Source organism: Motacilla alba, chromosome 6 (assembly GCF_015832195.1).
Source record: "Motacilla alba alba isolate MOTALB_02 chromosome 6, Motacilla_alba_V1.0_pri, whole genome shotgun sequence".
Lineage (NCBI taxonomy): Eukaryota > Metazoa > Chordata > Aves > Passeriformes > Motacillidae > Motacilla > Motacilla alba.
In genome coordinates this window covers 32,577,115-32,598,773 of record NC_052021.1, presented here as the reverse complement: position 1 = coordinate 32,598,773, position 21,659 = coordinate 32,577,115, and the positions used below count along the sequence as shown (strand labels likewise).

The 21,659-nt window shown below is 47.8% G+C and overlaps 1 protein-coding gene across 1 annotated transcript in view; it reads right to left on the bottom strand.

Moving 5' to 3' along the window:
- Nucleotides 1-2,591: 2,591 nt before the first annotated feature.
- Nucleotides 2,592-21,659, bottom strand: part of LOC119702295 (phospholysine phosphohistidine inorganic pyrophosphate phosphatase) — a 71,490-nt gene continuing 52,422 nt past the window's right edge. The window contains exon 7 of the mRNA XM_038140061.1: nt 2,592-3,311. Coding sequence (XP_037995989.1) covers nt 3,221-3,311 — 91 coding nt within the window. The 3' untranslated portion in view covers nt 2,592-3,220. The remainder of the gene's footprint in view (nt 3,312-21,659) is intronic.

Here is a 21,659-nt window from a genome sequence, read left to right as displayed (position 1 = left end):
GTGTGTGGGTTCGGTGTTCGAGAAAGAAAAAGAAGAGGATGGCCAAATAAAAACAAAACAAAACAAAACAAACCAGAAAGATGGGAAGAAGAACGAAAACAAAGCCTTCTGAAGCTATGACCTGTAGTAGCCAAGTCTCGCTGGCAATTGCACAAGCGCCGCGGGCCGAGCGTGTCCCGGGAGGGGCTGCCCCAGGTGTCCCCTCCAGGGCCGGGCCAGGAGGCTGCTCCTGCCCCCTCCATGACTTGATTGCACTAGAGCAGCTCAATCTCAGGAAATTGCTTGTTACTTTTACTGTGTAAATAAAGCTTCCTGGTTCAATAACCCGTGTCTCGCCCCTCTCTGCTGGCCCCGCAGCCGGGTGTGGCTGTGGGGTCTGGGGGGTTTGGGGACATGGCTGACCCTCGGGGTTGTGGCTTTGGTTGGAGTTTGATGGGGTTGGAGTTTGATGGAGACCCTCCCCCTCCTCTCCTGGCTGTAGCTCCTTGATATCTCTACAGGTGCTGGGAAGGGATGTCCCAAAAAATGGGTGGGGGTCAGGAAAACCTTCAACCAGGAGCCTCCCTTGGGGTGTCTGTGTAGGAAGGGTGTCCCAGCCATGGGCTGCACAAGAAAATGGACATTTTATGATATTCACATGCAGAGAGACACGCTGCACCCTCCCCATGGCGGGGGGACATCTCCCATACCTCCCCCCCAGCCTGTCATTTAGCTGTAACACAGCCAAGATATAAACAATAAAATGCAAATTGAAGCACCGAGTAGCACCTCCTCCTTTGTGTTTAAGGACAAACATAATCTCCTGCCTCTTAAAATCTGAACTCAAATCTAAACTCAGAGCCCACAGCAGGCCAAGGGCACATGGGGGTGTTAAAGAAGTTCTTGGGGAAACAGGGCAGTATCTCCCTGCAGCCTTTGCAACCCAAAAAGGAAAACGGCTGCACTTCCTCCAGCAGGCAGTGTAAAAAGTTTCATGACAGATGGCAGGATGTTTATCTGCCTAAACTTAATCAGATTGAAGTGATAGGCTTAGTATAATAGAACAAAAAAGGGAAGAATTAGGGGTTAAAAAAGAAATTCTCAGTGATCCATCACAGCCTGAACGTTTGACCAGGGTTTACAGCATCCTTCCATGTGTGTGGATGCTGACAGTACCATACACTTTGGCTGAACCACTACCCAGAGGATAGAAGATGCAAAAACAGACCCAAAAAACTGCACTAAGGTCATTTTCCCAGATGTAGTTTATTTTATTATAATGTAATTCCCAGCCCCCTTTCCCCTGCTGTCCCCAAGGGGTGCTATGCAGCTCCAGGGCCAGCTGGTAGCTCTGGAAAACAAGTGTTCCAACACTCCAGAAACAGGGAGCATCATTTTGGTGTCCTTCAATGAGTGGGGTCGTCTTCAGCTGTTGGAACTGCTGGAAACAGAGCTGGAATTATCCTTTACCCTCTGCTTGCAGATGCAGAGAGCAGTGGCTGAATGTAGTGGCCAGCACACACTGCCTGAGAGTATGGATATATATTAAATGTATGTAATAAAAACATAATTACATTATTTCCAAGGTGCCCTGGAGATCTGAAGCAGGTTAAAGCCCAAATAGCCTTGCCCAAAGCCCAAGAGGGTACAGAGCTGCTGATATGTTGATTAAAAGGGGACTTCTGCCTCTAAAAGGTGACCCTTGCAAACACTACCACGTGTCAGTAAGGGTGGGCAGAGGACTTGATGGTTAGGAAACCCTAACCTTTGAATTTTTTGACCCATTTTGAGCCCCTTCCATGCTCTTGCCAGGTGCAGCATGGCCAGGTGTTACCACACACGCTGCAACAGCTGCACTGCAAAAACCAAAATCCCCAGGGAAGGGCTGCAGTGCCCGGAGGCAGGGAGCAGCTCATTTTAGGAATCCTTATTCTGATTAGCAAAAAAAGGCAAATCTCAGGATGCCTCTCCTGGCCCTGGGTGTGCTGAGCACTCCTGGCAGCAGGAGGGAGCTGAGCTGGAGCAGCAGATTCTCAGCAGGCATGTGGGGCAGGATCAGGCCCAGGGGATGTCCAGTGAGGACAGAATCCTACAATCCCACAATGTGATCTTAAAGCTCATCCTACTCCACACCAGCCATGGGCAGAGACTCCTTCCACTGTCCCAGGCTGCTCCCAGCCCCATCCAACCTGGCCTTGGGCACTTCCAGGAATGAAGCAGACACAGCTTCTCCAGGCAAACTGTGCCAAGGGTCTCTCCACCCTCAAACAGGGAGCAATTTCTTCCCAATATCCAATCTAAACCTGCCCTTTTGAAGCTATTCCCCCTTGCTCTATCACTACATGCCCCTGTGAAAAGTCCATTTTCAGCTGGGGCTGTGTCTGACTCAGCCCCGACAGCTCAGGGACTGCACATCCAGGATTTTAATGGGGAAAGGCAGGAAACCCACAACCCCTCACACTCAGGCTGCTCACAAAACCCCCCCTCAGAGGGAAGGCAAAGACCATCAGTCCCAAGGCCTTTTCCAGCTTTTCCAGGTAGGGAAAAGCATTTCAGGTCCTGCAAACACCTCTGCCAGTGCTGATCCAGCTGAACACAATGACAAAACAGGCCAGATCCAAAGGACAGGGTTTATTCCTGACAGGATGGTGCAGTTACTCCCTAACGTGTTACTGATTCCTGTGCCCTCTCCTGGGGCTGCTCCAGACAGGCTGATCCTGGCAGAACCACAGCTCCTGCCTTGCCAAGGCACGTGGGGCTGTCCCCTCCCCAGGGCTTTTGTGCCACCTGAGGCACACACAGGAGCTTGGTGGCCTCCATCAGCCCCCAAGGACATCCCCCATCCCACTCAGGCACCCCAAAAGGCACAGGACATGGGGGTTAAACAGGTAAATCCATTCATGAGGGGGTGCCCGGGTTCCCTGTTTCCCACCTCCCCAGGTGAGCAAAGATGTAAAGGGGAAACAGCCCCCCAGCATCACCCAGAGGAGGCTGAGGCCCCTCACAGGCACCAAGGGCAGGACATTCAAGACTTGCCAGAGGACAGCAGGTTTGGTGTTCCCTTGGATGGGAGGTCAGTAGATCATTTTAGTACCATTATGTGAAATATTTCGGAAGGCGGGTGCCCACCACCCTGGACAAGGCTGGGCTGGGTTCATTCAGGTGACATGGAGGTGGGAGAGGATGAAATGGTTCCATGGAGGGGCTGCACGTGAGGGTTCATCCCTGCTCCTGCTGGGATTTACAGCTCCTGGAGGATGATGTCCACAGCCTCAGCCAGGTTGTTCACGTAGGCATCGGGCTTCACCTCGGGGTGGTTTTCATCGGACGGCCTGGAAGGAGACAGAGGGGCACAGCTGAGCAAGGGCAGGATCCCAAACAGCCCCCACGTCCCTGGTCATCCTGCTGCCCACAGAGCCCAGGCAGTGCCAGTAGAGCACCCCTGAGGTTCACAGAATTCTCAGAATGACCAGGCTGGAAGAGGCCTTCAAGATCATCGAGTCCAACCCAGCCCCAACAGCTCAACTAAACCCTGGCCCCCAGTGCCACATCCAGGCTTTGTTAAACACACCCAGGGATGGTGACTCCACCACCTCCCCGGGCAGCCATTCCAGAACTTTGTCACCCTTTCTGTGAAAAACTTTTTCCTAATATCGAACCTGTATTTCCCTTGAGGCTGTGTGCTCTGTTCTGTCAGTGCTGCCTGGAGACAGAGCCCAGCCCCAGCTGAGCACAGGCACCTCTCAGGAGCTGTGAGAGTGATGAGGTCACCCCTGAGTCTCCTTCTCTCCAGGCTGAGCACTCTCAGTTCCCTCAGTGGTTCCTCTCAGGGTTTGTGTTCCCAGCCCCTCTCCAGCCTCGTTGTCCCCTCTGGACACGCTCGAGTGTCCCAAGGTCCTTCCCAAACTGAGAGGCCAGAGTTGGACACAGACTCGAGGTGTGCCACCACCAGTGCCCAGTACAGGGGCAGAATGACCTCCCTGCTCCTGCTGGCCACACCATTCCTGACTCACATTCCTCCCTCTTCTGTCTGTTTTCCCCTTTCTCTCTCCCATACCCAGGTTTTTCCCATATGATCAGGTGGATCCTATGTCCTTTGTGCAAATGAGCTCGGCAAAACTTTGCAAAGCCTCAACTGGAAGAGAATTTCCAATTAGTTAATTAACTAATCCAAACAAATGCACTGCATTTTACATGGCACTTCTTCATCCAGGCAATCAATAACAGCACCAGGCAGGGAGTGCTGTAAGGACACCTCACTGCAAGTCTGGGACCCTACAAAATTACAAACAATTATTCTCCCACAGCTTTTATCTAGAAATAGGCAGAAAAAAAATCCCTTTCAACCTAGAGACACAGAAAGTCTTCACACCACTTCAGTGAAAAGGAAGGTTCTGCCAGGGTTTAACTTTGCAGGACCACCACCTCTTGCAAACCCAGCAGTGCTGGATTGAAACTCCACCAGAAGAAGGCTCAGTCTCACCAAGTCATCACCCCAAAACAGAGGGACTTGAAGCCATTTTTTGCCAATACTTAATTAGCAGCACTGGCCTAACGAGGCACAGCTGCACAGCCCCATTTTGCTGATTTAGCAGCACTGCTGCTGGAGAGGGGGGCAGATGTGGGAGGCAGAAATTTTCCAAACCTCACGGTCCTGTTATGGCTCTTGGGCTGAGAAACCCAACAGCTGCTGAAGGGAAAACATATGTATTTTATATGCTTAATGACCTTCCTTTGGGAGAGAGATGGGAGCCCAAATGTCCACCTCCCACCTCTCCTGCTCCCTGGGAAGGGCAAACCTTTATTTAGCACGGCCTCTCCGTGGGGAAGATGCATTTCCCACCGGATGCAGGGCAGGCAGAGAGATGATTATTATTATTATTAATGATGTGCAGGATTTGGTGAGCACTTGTCTGTACAAGCACCAAATCACTTCTTCTGTCCCAGCACTGAAGCTCCCCAGGGCTGTTTCCTTCCTCTCTTTTCTCAGCCCTGCTCCTCACGTCCAAGCCCATGAGCTCCTCACAAAGGCATGGCCTCTTTTGGAAGCCCACACTGTGCTCGAGGCTCTGCTTGCTGCAAAGCTGGACTATGAACTAGGAAAAATAAAATATTTTTGTATTTTCAGCTGATGTTCATCTTTCTTCGTGTCACCTGCAAAGCCATGTCCAGCACCAGGCTCCATGAAACAAATTCTGCATCTTATTTAAAGGGTGGATGGGTCTTTCTTTAAATATCCCAATTCCATCTTGTTACAGGGCTAGGGAGCAATGAGAATAATTATTATGATTTTTTTAGGTTTTTCTCAACTGAAAAAGAGTTTGCTGATGGAGAAAAACCTTCACCCATAAAGGAAGTAAAAATCCAGTGTGTATCCACCCCTTCAGAGGCAATTACTGCTCTCTCCTGATTTAACCAAGTGGCTTTGATGAACACTAAAATAACTTTGGGCATACAGTAAAATACCAATTTCTTGTCACTAATCCTTAATTCGAGTGGAGAACTAAATAAAGCAACAAACAAAACTTCTCCTTGCATTTTACACCCTGAAAAATGTTCCTTTCCTAGATTACACATTAGGAGAAAATTCTAAGAACTGCTTGAAACGAACGCTTCTACAAGAAATTTCCAATTACACAGCACTCTTTGATCTATTAAAAGGATTTTGTGATTAATATCTGTGCTGACTACACAGAAATCCATCTGTAACTCAGCTGCTAAATGTCAGTCATCAAGGAAAAGTCCTGTACACACTTAATGTGTCCTGTGAAAAGGGGGTGTGTGTATAAATATATATAAATATATCTATATGTGTATGAAATAAGGTATTTTTACCCATTTGCACAAATACCATGGGATCACATCACACTCCTGGCTCCACTGAAGTCAATATTAAAACACAATAAATAAAGCTGTCTGAACTCTGCAGGGAAGCAGAGAGCTGGAATAAACACACTTCCCTGCTCTCCTGCCTTTTCCTCGGGCTGCGCGTGGGGCTTTTGTCCCTGTCAGTGCCACCACAATCCCTGTCTCATGTGGCTCCTTCCTTTGTCTCACAGGCATTTTGTGGCTCACAGAAACAGCCAAGGGATGGGTTTGCTCCCCCCTCTGGCTCAGGCTGCTCTTGAAGAATCCGAAGAAAGGGAACTGCAAGCAACAACCCCCAAACTCTAATGCAAGAAACAAAGCTCCAAATGCAGCAAAACAACTCAGGAGCCTAAGTATGGGTGCCAGAAGTGAGGCAAAAGAGAGAGCTGTGCCATAAAACCTCTGGGCAAACCCAAATGCTGGAGGATGAGCCCTTATTCTGTAGTCCAGAGGGAGCAGAGACCATGGCTCTACACCAGCCTCTTCTCTGGGGAATTTGGGCTTTTTCCTAAGAGAAACACGAGCCACTGGGAGTTTTAAGAGGCTCTGAGGTGAAGCAGTGCTCTGGAGCTCTGCCCTGATGTCCTGGGCATTGCCCTGATGGGTCAGAGCCCCCCTGGACAAGGTCACTGGGTGCAGGTGGAAGCTTGAGCCAAGAGCAGAGCTGGGTCTCATGGGTCCAGCTCAGCTTCTCTCTCAGTGAGAACAAGCCCATGGCAACTGCAGGTCACAGAACTGACAGTGAAGGTTGCCTTTTAATACTTTCTTCTTTCATATTCCAGAAATAAATAACAAAAATTAAGAAATCTAAAAATATCTTTAATTTGCTAGGTCAGTTGAAGAAGTTAGCATTGAGCTAACTTTAGGACAGACTCCTTCTGATTTTTTTTTCTCATATGGGACTCTGGTTACAGAGAAGAGCATAAATCAAAATGACAGAAAATTATATACTGCAGCTGAACATTGAGCTGTCAGCACTCCTGGCCAGTGCACAAACTTGCTTGTGAAAAATCAACTACAGCCTTGGGAAACACTCTCTCCCATAAAGCAGGACTCCAAGGAGTGGCTGAGCACCACAGCCTGGAAGTGCACAATTTCCCAGCCCAAACTGGCCATGGCACTGTGAAATGTGACACTTCTTCATTGCCTTTGGTGGCCACCTTGCTGGCATACAAAGGGGTCAGGGAAAGGAGTGGCTTAGCACAGGATCCCTCTGAAAGCCAGGGTGGTCCTTCCTGGTCCTTATTGGGACGCAGGGTGATGCTAGGAGAACGTGTTCTTCAGAAGAAAATCCACCTGTGGCATTCACATTCTCTGAAAAATCCCTTTGCCCAGGATTCTTCTCCTGGGAAGCTGAGAAGCCTCAGAGAAAAGGAAAACATTTCATATCTCATTTGCTTCTCCTGTGTTGTGCTCATGTGCAATGTGTTTGGAGATTGTTTACCCACAGGTGATTGTTTCATTGGATTCTGCTGGGAGTTGTTTTCACTCTTTGGCCAATCAGGGCCAAGCTGTGTCAGGACTCTGGAAGGAGTCACAAGTTTTCATTATTATCTTTTAACCTTCTGTAAGTATCCTTTCTGTATTCTTTAGTATAGTTTAGTATAGCATTCTTTAATATAATATAGTATCATAAAGTAATAAATTAGCCTTCTGAGAGCATGGAGTCAGATTCATCATTCCACCCTTCACCAGAGCACCCCACAAATACAACAGCCACCCAAAAGAACCAGTGCACAGAGCACATGAACAATATGAGCTGTTTCTAACATGATGCAGCTCAGACACTGGTCCTGAGGCTCCAGTTACTCATGTCCACCAAATGCTCCTCAGGAGATGCCTCAACATCCTCCTCTCCCAGAGGCCACTGATCACTGTCAGGGCTGCAGCAGCTCTGTGGCCCCCTGAGCCAGACCCTCAGCCCATACTAAACTGGTTAGGTCAGATCAGTGCTGCACTTGGAGACATCAGGGAGCAGCAGGGTGCTGCAGGAAACTGGCTCTGCAATTTTAGCTCTTCACCTGGGAAGAGAAGCTCCAGTTATCAGGGAAACTCCAGTACCAGAACTGCTGCCAGATGCTGCCACATCAGAAAGTGATGGCTTCCTCCTGGTGAAGCATGAAACCAAATTGTACAGGGCTGATTTAAAAAATCAGCTTCTGCAAGGGCTGTGTGGGTCAGATTTCCACTTTCTGACAGGCTGGATTCCCTGCCTAGACTCAGCTATCAGGAATGGTCTTGAGATGTCCCAGCCTCTGTGCAATTTTCTGGGATGGTTCACCCAGATGCAGCTGAGCATCTCTGAGGGATGAAGGGATCTATGCTGGCTTGCCTGGTCCTTTCAGGAACTACTGAGAGTCTTTGAAGCAAATGCAGAGGAAAGAAGGCACACAGAAAGATGACCCCAAAGCCCAGACTTTGAGTTAATTTTTTTGTTGCCCACAAAAAACTGGGATTCCAGGTGTGGTCTGAGGGTCGGAGAGGATTGGATGGTGCTGTCAGCCAGTTCCTATGGGAACTGCCACAGGGAATCACTGCTGGAAAGGGAACTGGACCTGCAGAACGTGCAATGTGACTGATTCTCTACGAGCTGGGAGCAAACCACCCCACCAGGAGCTCAGAGGGGATGTCTGAGCTCCAGGCTCTCCCTCATGCTGTCCTAGGGACCCTCACACGCCAGTTGGAACGGCCTTCTCAGCATCTCACTCGTGCTCTTCTCCAGCAAACCATGGGGAACAAAAGCAAACAGCTGGGTTACTGCATGGGCAAAATATTTAACAGGTAAAAAGGCAAGTGGAGGTAGCTGACATTGGACAGTCATGGTCACAGGGGTGGAAAGAGTGATGGGATCCAGCTCAGGCTGAGACCTGCTGAAACCCGCCTTGAGAGAGAGCAGACAGGGATTGATCAACACCTGGTTGGGATCACAGGTTAAAATTAGCTCTTACACAACCCTTCAGAAACTGGGGTAGGCAGGAAAACACCAAGCAGGGACAAAGCGAGGCACAAAAGTGAACTTGAAAAAGACAAATGATCCCACATTGCAGTGCCACAGAGCTGCAGTCATTGGCAAACCTGCTCCCAGCTCTGCATCACTTCTGTCACACAGCAAACCCCATCCCACAAGTCACCCTCTGTTTGACCAAGGCATCTCTGTGTCCCCATTCAGACTCCCCACCAACAGCACCAATTCCTGCTCCATAAAATGAGATTAAAAAGCCTGAGACCATTTCTCCTGACAGCATATTCTGCAGGGGCTCTTAGCATGGCTGTAAAATATGCAAGACTGAGTTTAACAAGGTTTTCTTTATGAGGAATGCAAACAGACACTGTAACCTTTGCTGGTTGCTTTGGAAAGATGCAATAATTTGACTTGGTGCCATGAGTGAAACTTTTTTTTTCTTTTGTGAAACTTGCAATTTAATCAGTTTGGCACTGAAAACCCAGATAAATCACAATGACTGACAGGTCCCTGATGGACAGCTGAGGGATGGTCGTAAAGCACATTTCCTGATCATACAATTAGAGAAAAACCTGCACCAAAGTCAGTAACAGCACCCAGGGCTGCAGCAGCTCCCAGAACTCCAGGAAGCTCCATACCTGGACCCTCTCATGTCATGGACAGATCCTTGGGATAGGAAGAGGCTTTTGTGGTTAAAAGACTGGATTTTGGAGAGCTCCAAGCAAAGCAAACCTGTGTCAGAGCAAATCAGCATCCATCACTGCTCCTCTCTTCCCTCCCAGAACTTCACACGCCACTAATTGTGTTTAATTGTGACTCATTTAAACTCAAGCATCCACAAACGGGAGGAAATTACAGCCAAATTGTTTGCTAACACCTGAAGGGAGTCTGTGGGCTTGCGACTCAATTGTTCCCATTTATGTTAAACTGCTGCAGTTTAAACTGAGCAGAACAAACCAGACTAAGTCCAACACTTCTCCAGGTAATACATCTCAACACGTGGACAACACTAAGATTCAGGGGCATAGGGAGTTATCCTTCTGCACAGTTCACCTAAAAATAAAATAAAATAAAATTACATTGCCAAATGCTAGAAATCACAGAATCACGGAATGGTTTGTGTTAGAAAGGACCTTAAAGATCATCTCTGCCATGGGCAGGGACACCTTCCACTATCCCAGGCTGCTCCAGCCCTGTCCAGCCTGGCCTTGGACATTTCCAGTCCAGGGGCAGCCACAGCTTCTCTGGGCACCCTGTGCCAGGGCCTGCCCACCCTCCCAGGGTACAATTCCATCCCAAAATCCCATCTAACCCTGCCCTCTGGCACTGGGAGGCTGTTCCCCCTCATTCTGTCACTCCATGCCCCATCCAAATTCCCTCTCCAGGTCTCCTGCAGCCCCTTTAGGCACTGAAAAGTTGCCATTCCCCAGATTCTTGTTATTCTGAATTTCAGTACACTTCTTGGGGTGAACACTTGTACTTTTCAAACTTACATGAGCTGAAAATTTCATTGGAAGTGTTTAATTGGAATTTGTTAGTTTCTAATCAGTTGGCTGCATGGAGATGCTCTAACCAAAGAACTCAGATACACAATTCCAGAAATAACTGCTTAGAAAAGCAGTGCTGAGAGCACTGGTAGGGCTGAAAGAGGTGCATGAGGAGTGTCCCTGCTGCACTCTGCTCTACCAGGTTTCCCACCAGGTCTTTTTAAACTGCCAAGATCTGGTGCAGGACATCACTCTGGGAAACAAGGAACAGGTTGGAAATGGGGATTGTACCCACAGGTTTGAAGAGGTTCAGGGAGAGCAAGTGGGACTTTGTCAAAATGAAGAAGTTAAATGACCAGAGGTGAGAGAACAGATCAGGAGCTGGAGGCTGGCAGGAGCAAAATCCCATGGTTTCACACAAAAAGCTTGGGAGAGAGCACAAGTATTTCCCATACTCCTCTCCACAGGCATGACATTTACTGGTGGTGATTGCAAATTAACCCTTGAGGAACCCCAATTCCTGGCATTTCTGCAGGATGCAGTGCACCCTGCACTCTGAGCACACGGCGCTGAGGAAGCAGATGATGGCAGCTGTTTTCCTCCACCCATCCCTATTTATTTTCTCTCTCAGGAAACCCAGCACATGTGAACATGTCAGATTAAAAGCTCTGGAGGATAAAAGTCCTGAAAGTCTGTGCAGAGGATACACACACATCTATACAGTAAGAAACAGGCACGAAGGAAGGCAGGATGGTGATGGGAAGACGTGATGGAAGTGCTGCTGTTGGGACAGAGGGTACTCCTGGCTAAATGCTCTCATGTCATTACACCAGAGCAGCATGAGATTTTATCAGTGCTGACTTCTTTCCCTTACCTCCAAAATCCCTCATGGAAAGTCAAGCTGGTTTGAACAAATATTTAAACAAGCACAGCACTGGTGTTCCGGCAGCTGGGCAGCAATTTTCCTGTCAAAACTGCAGAGCTCTCTCATCTTGCACAGCCAGAGCAGTTCAGCAGGGGCCAGGCATTAGAAGTGTGCATACCAGCATTATGGTGGAGGAGAGGGAGCAGCACACATGCCTGATCTGGTTTTGGACTGGTTCCCAGCCTGCTAATCCCAAAACAGCTGCACACGTGTCCTGGGAACAGCTGGCACAGCAGGGAGAGCTGGAACCTGGTGGGCACAGGATGGGGGGACACCCAGTCAGTCCCTTCTGCCTCACGGGGCTCTGCTCCCTTCTCCTCTGCCCATAATCCAGGTATCTTGTGGGCTCTGAGCTGCTGTGTTCCCATCCAAGCCTGGATCCAAAGGTGAAGCCATCATGGCCCAAAAGCCTGGCTCCATGCTGGGTGGTGGATGCTGGGTTTGACTCCTGAGATGACACAGGTGGAAGGGAGTTACTGCATCAGGAAGTGCCATGCTCAGCCCCATGGAAACCACTTCAATCCATGTTACACAGTGATGGAGTGCACGGGCAATATTTGTTCAAGGTACTCTGTTAGGCCCACCAGAACAGCCAGAGGAAACACAAACACCTGAGAGCACAAAAAGCTCCTGCTACTGCAGAGGTGAACATTCACCCTCAGCCACCTGAGGCTTCCCATCAGACCCGCCCAGACCCACTTCACCCAGAGCTGTCTGTCCAAAACCAAGATGCTCTGCCCGGGCTGGTCACCTGAACCTCTCCAGGAGCCTCCTGCTCAGGACAGACAGGAAAGGGGAAAGGAGAAAGTGCACACAGAACCATGGAATCACTCAGGTTGAAAAGGCCTCCGAGATCACCGAGTCCAACTGTTCCCCCAGCACTGCCAAAGCCAGCACTGACCCATGTCCCCAAGTAACACATCTACAGGTCCTTTAAATCCCTCCAGGGATGAGGATTCCACCACTGCCCTGGGCAGCTCTTTCCATGGAGAAATTCCTGCTGATGTCCACCCCGAGCCTGCCCTGGCCCAGCCTGAGGCCATTCCCTCTCCTCCTGTCCCTGTTCCCTGGAGCAGAGCCCGACCCCTCCCAGCTGTCCCCTCCTGGCAGGAGCTGTGCAGAGCCACAAGGTCCCCCTTGATCCCCCTTTTCTCCAGGCTGAGCCCCTTCCCAGCTCCATCAGGAATTCTCCAGCCCCTTCCCAGCTCCCTCAGCTGCTCCTCATGGGACTTGTGCTCCAGACCCTTCACCAGCTTTCTTCCCCCTTCTTATTCATCCCATGTTCATCCCAGTTTCTTAGATAACAAGTCTGGATAGGAAATAACCTCTGGAAGAGATGATTCTTTTCCCTACTGACTCTATTTAAACCAGATGACAAGCTCATACCCCAAAGCCAGTTCTTGGACAGACAGAGTTAGGCTTAGGTGTAAAGACTCTAACTTTTCATAAAATATAGATAAAGTTTAGTGAGATAAATCCAACCCCTTGATGGAAATGAGCCATGAATGCCAGGCACGGTGGTGTCAGTGCAGTGACCCCCTGGCTGGCCTGGGGTGCACTGGGGGACCAGAAGCTCTCACTGCACATGTGGATGCACCAAGTGCTGCAGTGCAAGCACAGCACAGCTGTTTCCAATAAAAGCTAAGCCTCCCTCTCCCCCTCAAAAGTTAAACGCACATTTGCTTGTTTTCTGAGAAAATCTGAGAATTGCCCCTGCTCTGCCAAACTATCCAGTCTAACAGGGTGTTTGCAAGCACCCTGAGACTCAGCTCTGCCTGCCTGGATTAATTATTGATGACCTGCTTGGCTTTGCCAGATGACCTTACTCAATTCAGTAGAAAATAATTTTAAACGCCCCTGAGAAAGAATTTGGACATAAATATTTTCTTTGTGCATACACACAAACAGATGTGCATCTTAAATGGAGCTGATGCATTAGCTATTAATCAGATTTAATATTACACAGGAGTGAGAAAGATTAATTTCAAGGGTTGAATGTAAAGCTCAGTGGTGCTCAGACATCTTACTCTGTTAGATACTTTTAAAGACCTTAGCCTAAGAGAATATTTCATTGCTTTGCTTTAATATATCACTTACAAAATCCCTGTGAAAGGTGTAAAATGAATGCTGGCTTCTACATTTGCAAAGCATCTCACGGAGATTTGAGTCACAGAACTCTGGCAGACGCAGATTCCAGCAAGAAAGGAGCTTTGCAGATTATAAAAGAAAGAAGCCTTAATTTAAGGTTTCAAATGCTGTTTGGAGAAGTTTGACTTAAAAAAATCTTAGGCCAGATTGGCACTGATAATGCAACCCTCAAGACAAGACACTCCAAGTCACAGCTTTAAAAGACTGTTTCTCACCAAAGAAGAATTTGAGCTACCCTAAGGAGAATAATATTTGTCTCCAGATGCTGCTCACTAAATCAGCTTTAATTTTAAATGAGAATGAAACTATGAGCTATCTGTGCCACTCCCAGGAAACCCAAGCAGACAGACATGCAGCCAGCTCTCCTTCCAAAGGGCAGGAACAGCCAACTCACACACGTGTTGGGAACCAGCACCACCCTGCTCCAAAACCCTTCTCACGTGGGAAGCCAAAAAAGCACCTACACTGGAAAAGCAAGGCAAAATTTATATTTTTGTCTGCAAAATTGTTCGGCCTGGACAAGGCAACGGCATGGGGTCTGTCTGACTTCTCTTCCCAGACCAGATTCCAGATAGGAATATTGCATCCAACCTCCCTCAAGGATGTCAGGAACACTCTAAATGTGCTCATGCTGAACTGATATAACAAAAGGGAATATATATTTGGGCTAAACCCCAGGAGTTCTGCCTTGGCTTTCAGTCAGTGCATGATTGATGCCCTCAGAAACACCTGAATAATAACCCAAATAACTCAGCCCTGCTCCTCAGAAACTCCTGCCCCTTCTAAAGCAGAAAATGTACTAAATTTATTCCAAATTATGGCTCATTTGCTTAAGCAACTCTGTAAATGAGATCTTCACAATCTTCTCTTTGGAAGTTTGCATGGCCTAAATGTCTGCCTGCCATCCCTTCCATGACCACAGTGTCAAGGAAATGAAACTTCATTTGCTTGAGAGATATATTTACCAATATCTGGAAGTGTTCAAGAGGCTTGGAGCAACCTGGGATAGTGGAAGCTGTCCCTGTCTGTGGCAGGGGGTGGTACTAGGTGGGTTTTAAGGTCCCTTCCAATGCAAACTATTCCATGATTCTATGAAGTGATGGAGCTGATCAGGTGAAAAAACCCAGATTTGCTGAGCTGTTGAGCAGGTAATGAAGGAAACTTCGTGCCATGTGCCTGCAGCCTCCAGGATACTGAACGGGGTCGCTGGGGCGTAAGACCCTAAATCCAGCAGAAAACAACACAGCTCTGTATGGACCAGCAACAGCCAGCCCACACTGGATCCCTTCCATTTTTGAACTGGCAGTGGGGACCTTCCCTGCAGAGGAAGGCAGGATGTCCTCTGCAGATTAGGCTCACAAAGGTGGGAAGCTGTTCAAGGATGAGGACACGCTGCGCCCGCGGACCGCGCTTCGTCCAAGGCTCCCGGGGCTCCTGGAAGCGCTGCAGGAAACAGGCAGCACTGCTGCCCTGGAAACACCAGTGCTGCAGGGATGGCTGTGGGCTCTTCCTCCTGCTCCTGGCTCTCCTCCACCCCGGCAGGACGCAGGAGGGAGTGCTGGGCTGAGGGAAGGCAGCACATTTTTCAAGGTGTCAAACCACAGCTAGGCTCGTGCTTAGGAACGGATTACGGAAAGTGCACTGAGCTAACAGTGTTAGTGCAGGGATTAAATCCCCACGCTCCTGGCACCCAGCCCTTGGGCTGAACGTGGAGAACAGGCCAAGTGCTGTACCTGCTTCCTTCCAGCTCTGAATTCCAGCTCCTTGGATGGAGGAGGCTGCTCGTGTGTCCCACTTGCTGTGTGCTCAGTGCAGGCTCAGAGCCAACCCCTGGCTGAAGCCTTCCAAGAGTTTTGTCAAATACCAAGTCATCCAACAGGGATTCTGCTGCATGTTGTCAAAGAGATAATCCCAAATTTGCAACAACTGAGTGATGAATATCTGGGTTTGGAATGCTTGGTTTCAGTGCAGGGAGTTGCACAGGTTCAGTCTGTGTCCTGTGGTAGCTTGTACATCCTCCAGCATCATTTTCTCTGTCAGTCCCTTCCACCTTCATAAATACAATGGTTAATACTATGGCTACCTCCAAATAGCTTTTTTAAATTAGTTTTTGCGGGACTAACTGGACATTTCCCACAGCAGTTTATTGCTGGCTGTTATCACACATGCAAACCACAGCCTGGAACCACAAAATCATCCAGCAGGGTGAGTTTGTACCACACCTGGCACACTCAGAACAGCACCAGGCACCACTGCTGCTTTCAAACCCTGCCACATTCACCCTCTTAGGGCTGAGATGGTTTCTTAGTCAGCTCTTCATGAGCTCCAAGACCCAGAAGCCAAGGATCAGGCTGTGCAAGGTGCCCAAGTGGGCTGGGAATGAAAGGGGTGGCCAGGGGCTTCTCCACCTCCAGTGCAGCTGGCAAGGCTTTCCCCTATGATCAGACTGAACTTGGGGCATTTCTTAACCATGAAATCAATAAAAATTACTTAACAGCTTAAGAACAGAGGAGAAAAAACGCCAAACAAACAAAAGCAGTGGCATGGTAACTGCTTCACCTTCTTGGTATTTGCAGTATTTGCTTTTATCTGAGCATTGTGGTTGAGACCAGTTTCCTCCCTTCGCATCAGCTTCAAGTGAAGACTGATCCTTTGTAGAATGAACAGCCCATAATACTGGTTTTAGCTGTGCTTCTGTAACCCAACCTGGCTGAAATGAAGTCTATTTACATACCATGCGCGACACCTTTGAGAAAATCTAATACTTAAAATACTTCAAAGGTCTACTTTGCACTGGAGGTGGGACAGCCAAGGCTGTGGTCTGCACATATTGCTAAATTCCAAAGGCATTTCAGGGTGGAGATGTTTGTCTGTGGAGTTAAAAACAACCCAACAATAAGCCAATCCCCTTCAAATTGCATTCAAAGCAGCAGAGAGCAATCTGTGGAGGGCTGATCAATCCTCTGATGTTTTTTCTCAGTCTAAAATGAAGCAGTGGCTTGGGGGGGTGTGTGCTATATAAATTTAATATATATAAATATAATAAAGAATTTTTTGAAACAAACCACCCAAGCCCTTGTGTGGAAAGGGCTTTAGCAGATCATAAAGGAAGAGACTTCATCAAGTAAAACATTAAAGGAAATGTTCTAACTTACAGCACTATACATTAATGCTCAGCAATGTAAAGAGTTTAACTGCCTGTTGCTTTCTCACCATAAATTACTACCTGCAGCTAATGGAGAACCTTCCTCCAGACCTGTTTATGCACCTCACTCTCATTTCATACACTCACATGGATGGAAAAAACAGCAAGGCAGCCTGGAGTTGTCTGAAGGCCCTGCAAATGGGCATGTCCTGAGAAAGCAAGGAACATTTAAGAATACCACATGTGTGTGTTTGGTACAAGTTGCTGGAGCAGCTCATCACATATGCAATACTCTGCAGGTTTTATGATTGTTTATGTTTGAATTTAATAATTGGCTTTAATGTTAAACCATGCTGCCACTCACACACAGCTGTTTCTTCCCCAGGAAGGGGCACTTCCTTCTTTTAGGGGGAAAAATAATATTCATAGAACCATGGAATGGTTTGGGTTGGAAGGGACCTTAAAGACCATCTAGTTCCATCCCAGAGAAAGGGGCAGGTGGCTTAAAGGAGGAAGAAAAAATACCCATCAGAGGGATGCAGAAATGCAAGGTGACATTTGGACCTGGGTTTCACTACTCTGCATCCGGGAGATGCTAGTTAGATACAAACCCAGAACAACAAGCCAGAGGCCCAACCACTTTCCCAAAGGATTAATTAAGGAATCCTCCTCCCAGCCCCCATTCAGAAAATTCTGGCTGGAAACTAAAAGTACCAGCAACTGTTTACCCCATTAGAGCTGTGCAGTATGAAAGGACAGCCTCCTACAGCTTCCCACAACTTCGGGCAAGATAAACATCTTTGTTGTAAAGCAAGAGCCTCTCCAGTTTTATTGATGGAGACAGAAAGTGCCAGAGAATGGGAGCTGCTGAATCCAGCCTCTGATTAGCAATTAAGCACTTGGAGAGGGGCAAGGCTCCGGGCACAACATCCTCCCCAGTGATTCATAGAAAACCTTCTCACATAAATTAGCCATCCCTGTGATTTTAGTGCTTGGGTGTGCTCGTGACAAAGGAGCCTCACGGGGCTCTGTGCAGCCATCAGATCCAGCCTTTCCAGCCTGAAAATCTGGGGGAAGGTCCAAGATGGATCTGTGCCCCCCTCACCATGTGTGGAGAAGCCCCAGGGTCACGGGGAGCCTCCAGGATGCCACACTGCATCGGGCATGATCCCTTTGGCTCCAACTGCCACCAACACCAAGAACAGGCTGGGAGACAGGCAGGGGCTGTGCATGGCTCTGTGGAGCTCCCTGACTCCCTGCTCCAGGCCACAGCAACCTGGCCTAGTGGAAATTGTCCCACCCCATGGAAGGGGTTGGAGTTAGACGAGCTTTAAGGTCCCTTGCAACCCAAACCATTCCGTGGTTCCTCGTGCACCACGGGCAGGGGTCCAGCCTCATGCAGGCCTGGGAGAGCAGCACCCACCTCCACAGCAATGCTGTGATTTACCCTGGCACGTGGACAAGAGAGGAGATCGGGTATTTTCTCTACAAAAGGAGTTACATAAACTCCAAAGGCTGCTCACATCCACAGTCCATGTCCCTAATCGAAATCTGCAAGGAGGCTGAGCCTACGGATCCTCCCAACATGATGTGCCCAGAGAAGTTTGCAGAACTCATCTGACACTGCTGAGGGCTTGGCTTCCCCACACACCTCCTTCCCCCATGAAAAGCTACAACTGAAAAGTCCTCCTGGTCCTCAGAGGGAGCGCTGGTTTTTATCAGATGGTAACAATGAGTACATCATGAAATCATTTAATAGTTCTCATTAAATGCCTTGCTGGAGAGCAGCCCTGATTTATGGACACTATGCTGTGGGTATAAATAAAGCTGCAGTTTGCTTGTAACACAGCTGGTCCCGAAAATTAATGTTTTGTTTTCCATAACCTTTGTACTCTCCCCTTCCTCTGCTACTATGGCAAAGCTCAAGGCGTGTAACTCGATCGCTCTGGGGAAGAGGAGACACATCCAAGGGCTCTCAGGGGCTCTGCCCTGCTTGGGATGCAGCTTCCCCAGGGCAGCCCTGCTCTCCAGCTCTCCCTAACACGTGGATGCACCTCCCTGTTTCCAAACACAACCCTCAGGGGCAGCCTTGCCTCTTGTGCTGGAAGTGCTGCTGGAACAGCCTATCTCCCTAAGCTCAGGTCCAAGAAACACTGATATATTTAGCACTGCTGCATAACTTTCCATCCTTAGAAGCCCAGTATTCCTTTTTCTTTCTGTGGCCAGGGAACAGGACAAAAGCCACCCAAACCAGATGTACATCCGTCTCCAGAGGAGAGGAAATGTGAGGCTGCTGTGACACAGGACAGTGGCCAGAGACATTTTTTAATGCTTATATTAACCACGGCACCTAATCCTAAGCAAACACTTCATCAGCTGCACAGTGGATTTTTTTTTTAAAAAAAAAAAAAGACTTTTTAGTCCCAGCACAAGGTGTTCACTGAGTGTGTGACTGAGCACAGGGAAAACTGCACTTCCAGGCCAGGCAGATGTTGAGGAAGCTTAGGAAAGAGTCATTTTAAACAAGGACGGGGAGCAGGGCTTTGCAATCATATGGTTTGCAGCTGGAATTTACAGGCATGATAATTTTATAACCCACTCCTTGCAGTTTTGAAGCACTGCAATATTCTTTGCTGCTGCAGGAAACATCCTCCTGCATCTGACAACTTAATGTGGCCCTGAGCCTGCACCCCGTGCTGTAAAACAGGCAGTGGGGGCTGGCAGAGCCAGTGGAGGGCAAATGGGCACTTGAATTACACAGGCATTAAAACATGAAGTCTTCAACTTGACCAGTTTACTTCTGCTCACAGCCAGGCCTGTTATATCTGATTGATTTTATGAGTATATATGAGCTTTTCTTCATAAAAGTCACTTTCTAGTGACTTCATGTAGTTCTTTTCTGGTTGAAACCAAGAAAGCTCCTACTCAACCAACCATTTTTCATGTGTACATAACACACGAGGCTGCGAAATGATTGCAAGAAGAGACTTTCAGGCAGGAGGACTCAAAGCACTGAGACAGCTGAGAACAAAACAGTGAGAAAATCACCTCTAACCATAGCAGGAAACGTGGGAAAGATTAACTTCTTTTTAAGAGCAATATTTTTACATTTCCACAGACACAGTCCCAGTGCATATTCCAGGCACTAACTGGACATGGACTCACAATCTGCCCAAAACCAAACCTCAGTTATCATCAAGCTTAGTTTAGCCACATATTTGGCCTCTAAACACGAAGAAATTAAAGAGCTTTTCCTTGGGAGGCAACGCAGATTCTGGCAACCACTATTGAGTTTCAAACATTTGAAAGTAATTGCTAATGCACAAAGAAGCTGGAATTGAGGAGAATTTTCCCCAGGTTGGAGATCAGTGCTGGTTTCCACTCCAACAGCTATTGAAGTCAGTCAGACTCAGTCCAACATGCCCTACACAGATGTCAGCACTATCCCCAAAACACAGATACTCACAGACACATACATGCATCTGGAAGTCTATTTCTCTGTAGATAGAGAAAATTTATATTCAATTAGCTTCCTTTAAAATGATACATAAAGCAGGAAGACAACTTGTTACAGTAGGAAAAATTTATTGAACTAGTTTCTAGGGTATATTTATTTGTAATATAAATTTTCACCAGGTGATGGATTTAGATGAATCTGACCTAAAGACTCTAGTTCTTCTCTCCTACTAGTTCATGTCTTAATAATTAATAAAGATTTAATTTTTTCTTGAAATTTAGTTACCTAAAAATACACCAGTTCTGCAGAATTCATTAATCCAGAGTTTCTACTGAGCCACAGGGTTTCCATGGTTGATCTTGGGCTGCTGCAGGTTCCCATCCAATTTTTCTTGCTATGAACCTTTGTTTAATTTTATTGCTCTTTGGGTTTATGAGACAGGCTGGGAAGGAACAGAGAACATGGAGAACCTACAGTTGCTCCTGACACTGGTGTGTGACCTCGGGTACATCACTTGGCCTTTCTTGGTTTCCACAACTGAAAAATGAGAATAGCAACACCTTGTTTCTTAGTCTGAGCACATCAGAACTTAATTGGAGGAAAAACAGATGCAGAAGAGTGAGGTGTTTCCAGACCCTGCAAGACTAGGCAGGGAGAAGATTCAGAGTGATGGATGAACCTGTGGCCAAAAAGAGAATGGATCAGCCACAAACTGTTTGGGATGATGCCCTGGCCAGGTGGGAGCCATAAATGGATTTTGGCATTGACTTCAAGAACTTCAGAGTTTGACCTGCTACACTGCAGGACCTCACGTGTAAACCAGAAACAGCAGGATTTCTGGATTCCCATTCCCTCTCACCAACATGGATTTTGCACCCCTTAAGGACAGACTGTGTCTTACCTAAGGTGTTAAACTCAGTTCTGGTAGGAACGTGGAGGAAGACTGAAAGGCAGTGAAACAACCCTGCAAGGAACACAACCAGTAAGAAGAGGAAGACGAGTGAGAGAAAATAAGGAGGAGTTGTTTGTGAGTCAGCATTGAGCCCCTCTGGGCTGAAGCAGCCATGGGGTGTGAGCACAGCAATTTCTGTGATAAATTTGTATATAAACCACGGGATAAACTCTGGTCTCTGTGAGCAGCTTCCTTTGAATTGAGAGGGAATTGCTTCCATGCAGCTGAGAGCAGGATTTGTCCCTCTATGTGTAATGATAAAAAAGAGGAAGAGCCTTCTTAGATGATCATCACAGAAATGATCTTGGCCTTTCAAACACTGATACCAAGAATTCAACTGATAAGCCCCTCTCGTGATTGCATTTCTGGCAGAATAAATTCAGAAATTCAGGTTGTTGGTTTGTGTGTAAGAATGTTTGCACAAAGTTTCTAGTGAATGTATACAAGAAAGCAATGGCCCTGACTTCCTTCCATCCATACCCACGGAATCACAGGATTGGTAAGACTGGAAAAGACCCTGTGCAAACCCCTGGCCCATCAAGATCAGGTCCTTCCCCCTGGACAAGGGGGATGGCAGCATCTACTCCCCAGAGCAGGTACTTAATGCCCCAAGGAAGGGAGCTGCTGCCAGGAATTAAAGGTAGCCAGCCATTCCTTGCTTACTGTAAATATTTTGCAGCCTGTTTCAATCCTCCACACTGGAAAATGCTCACTATTCCCAAGGCAGGGGCAACCC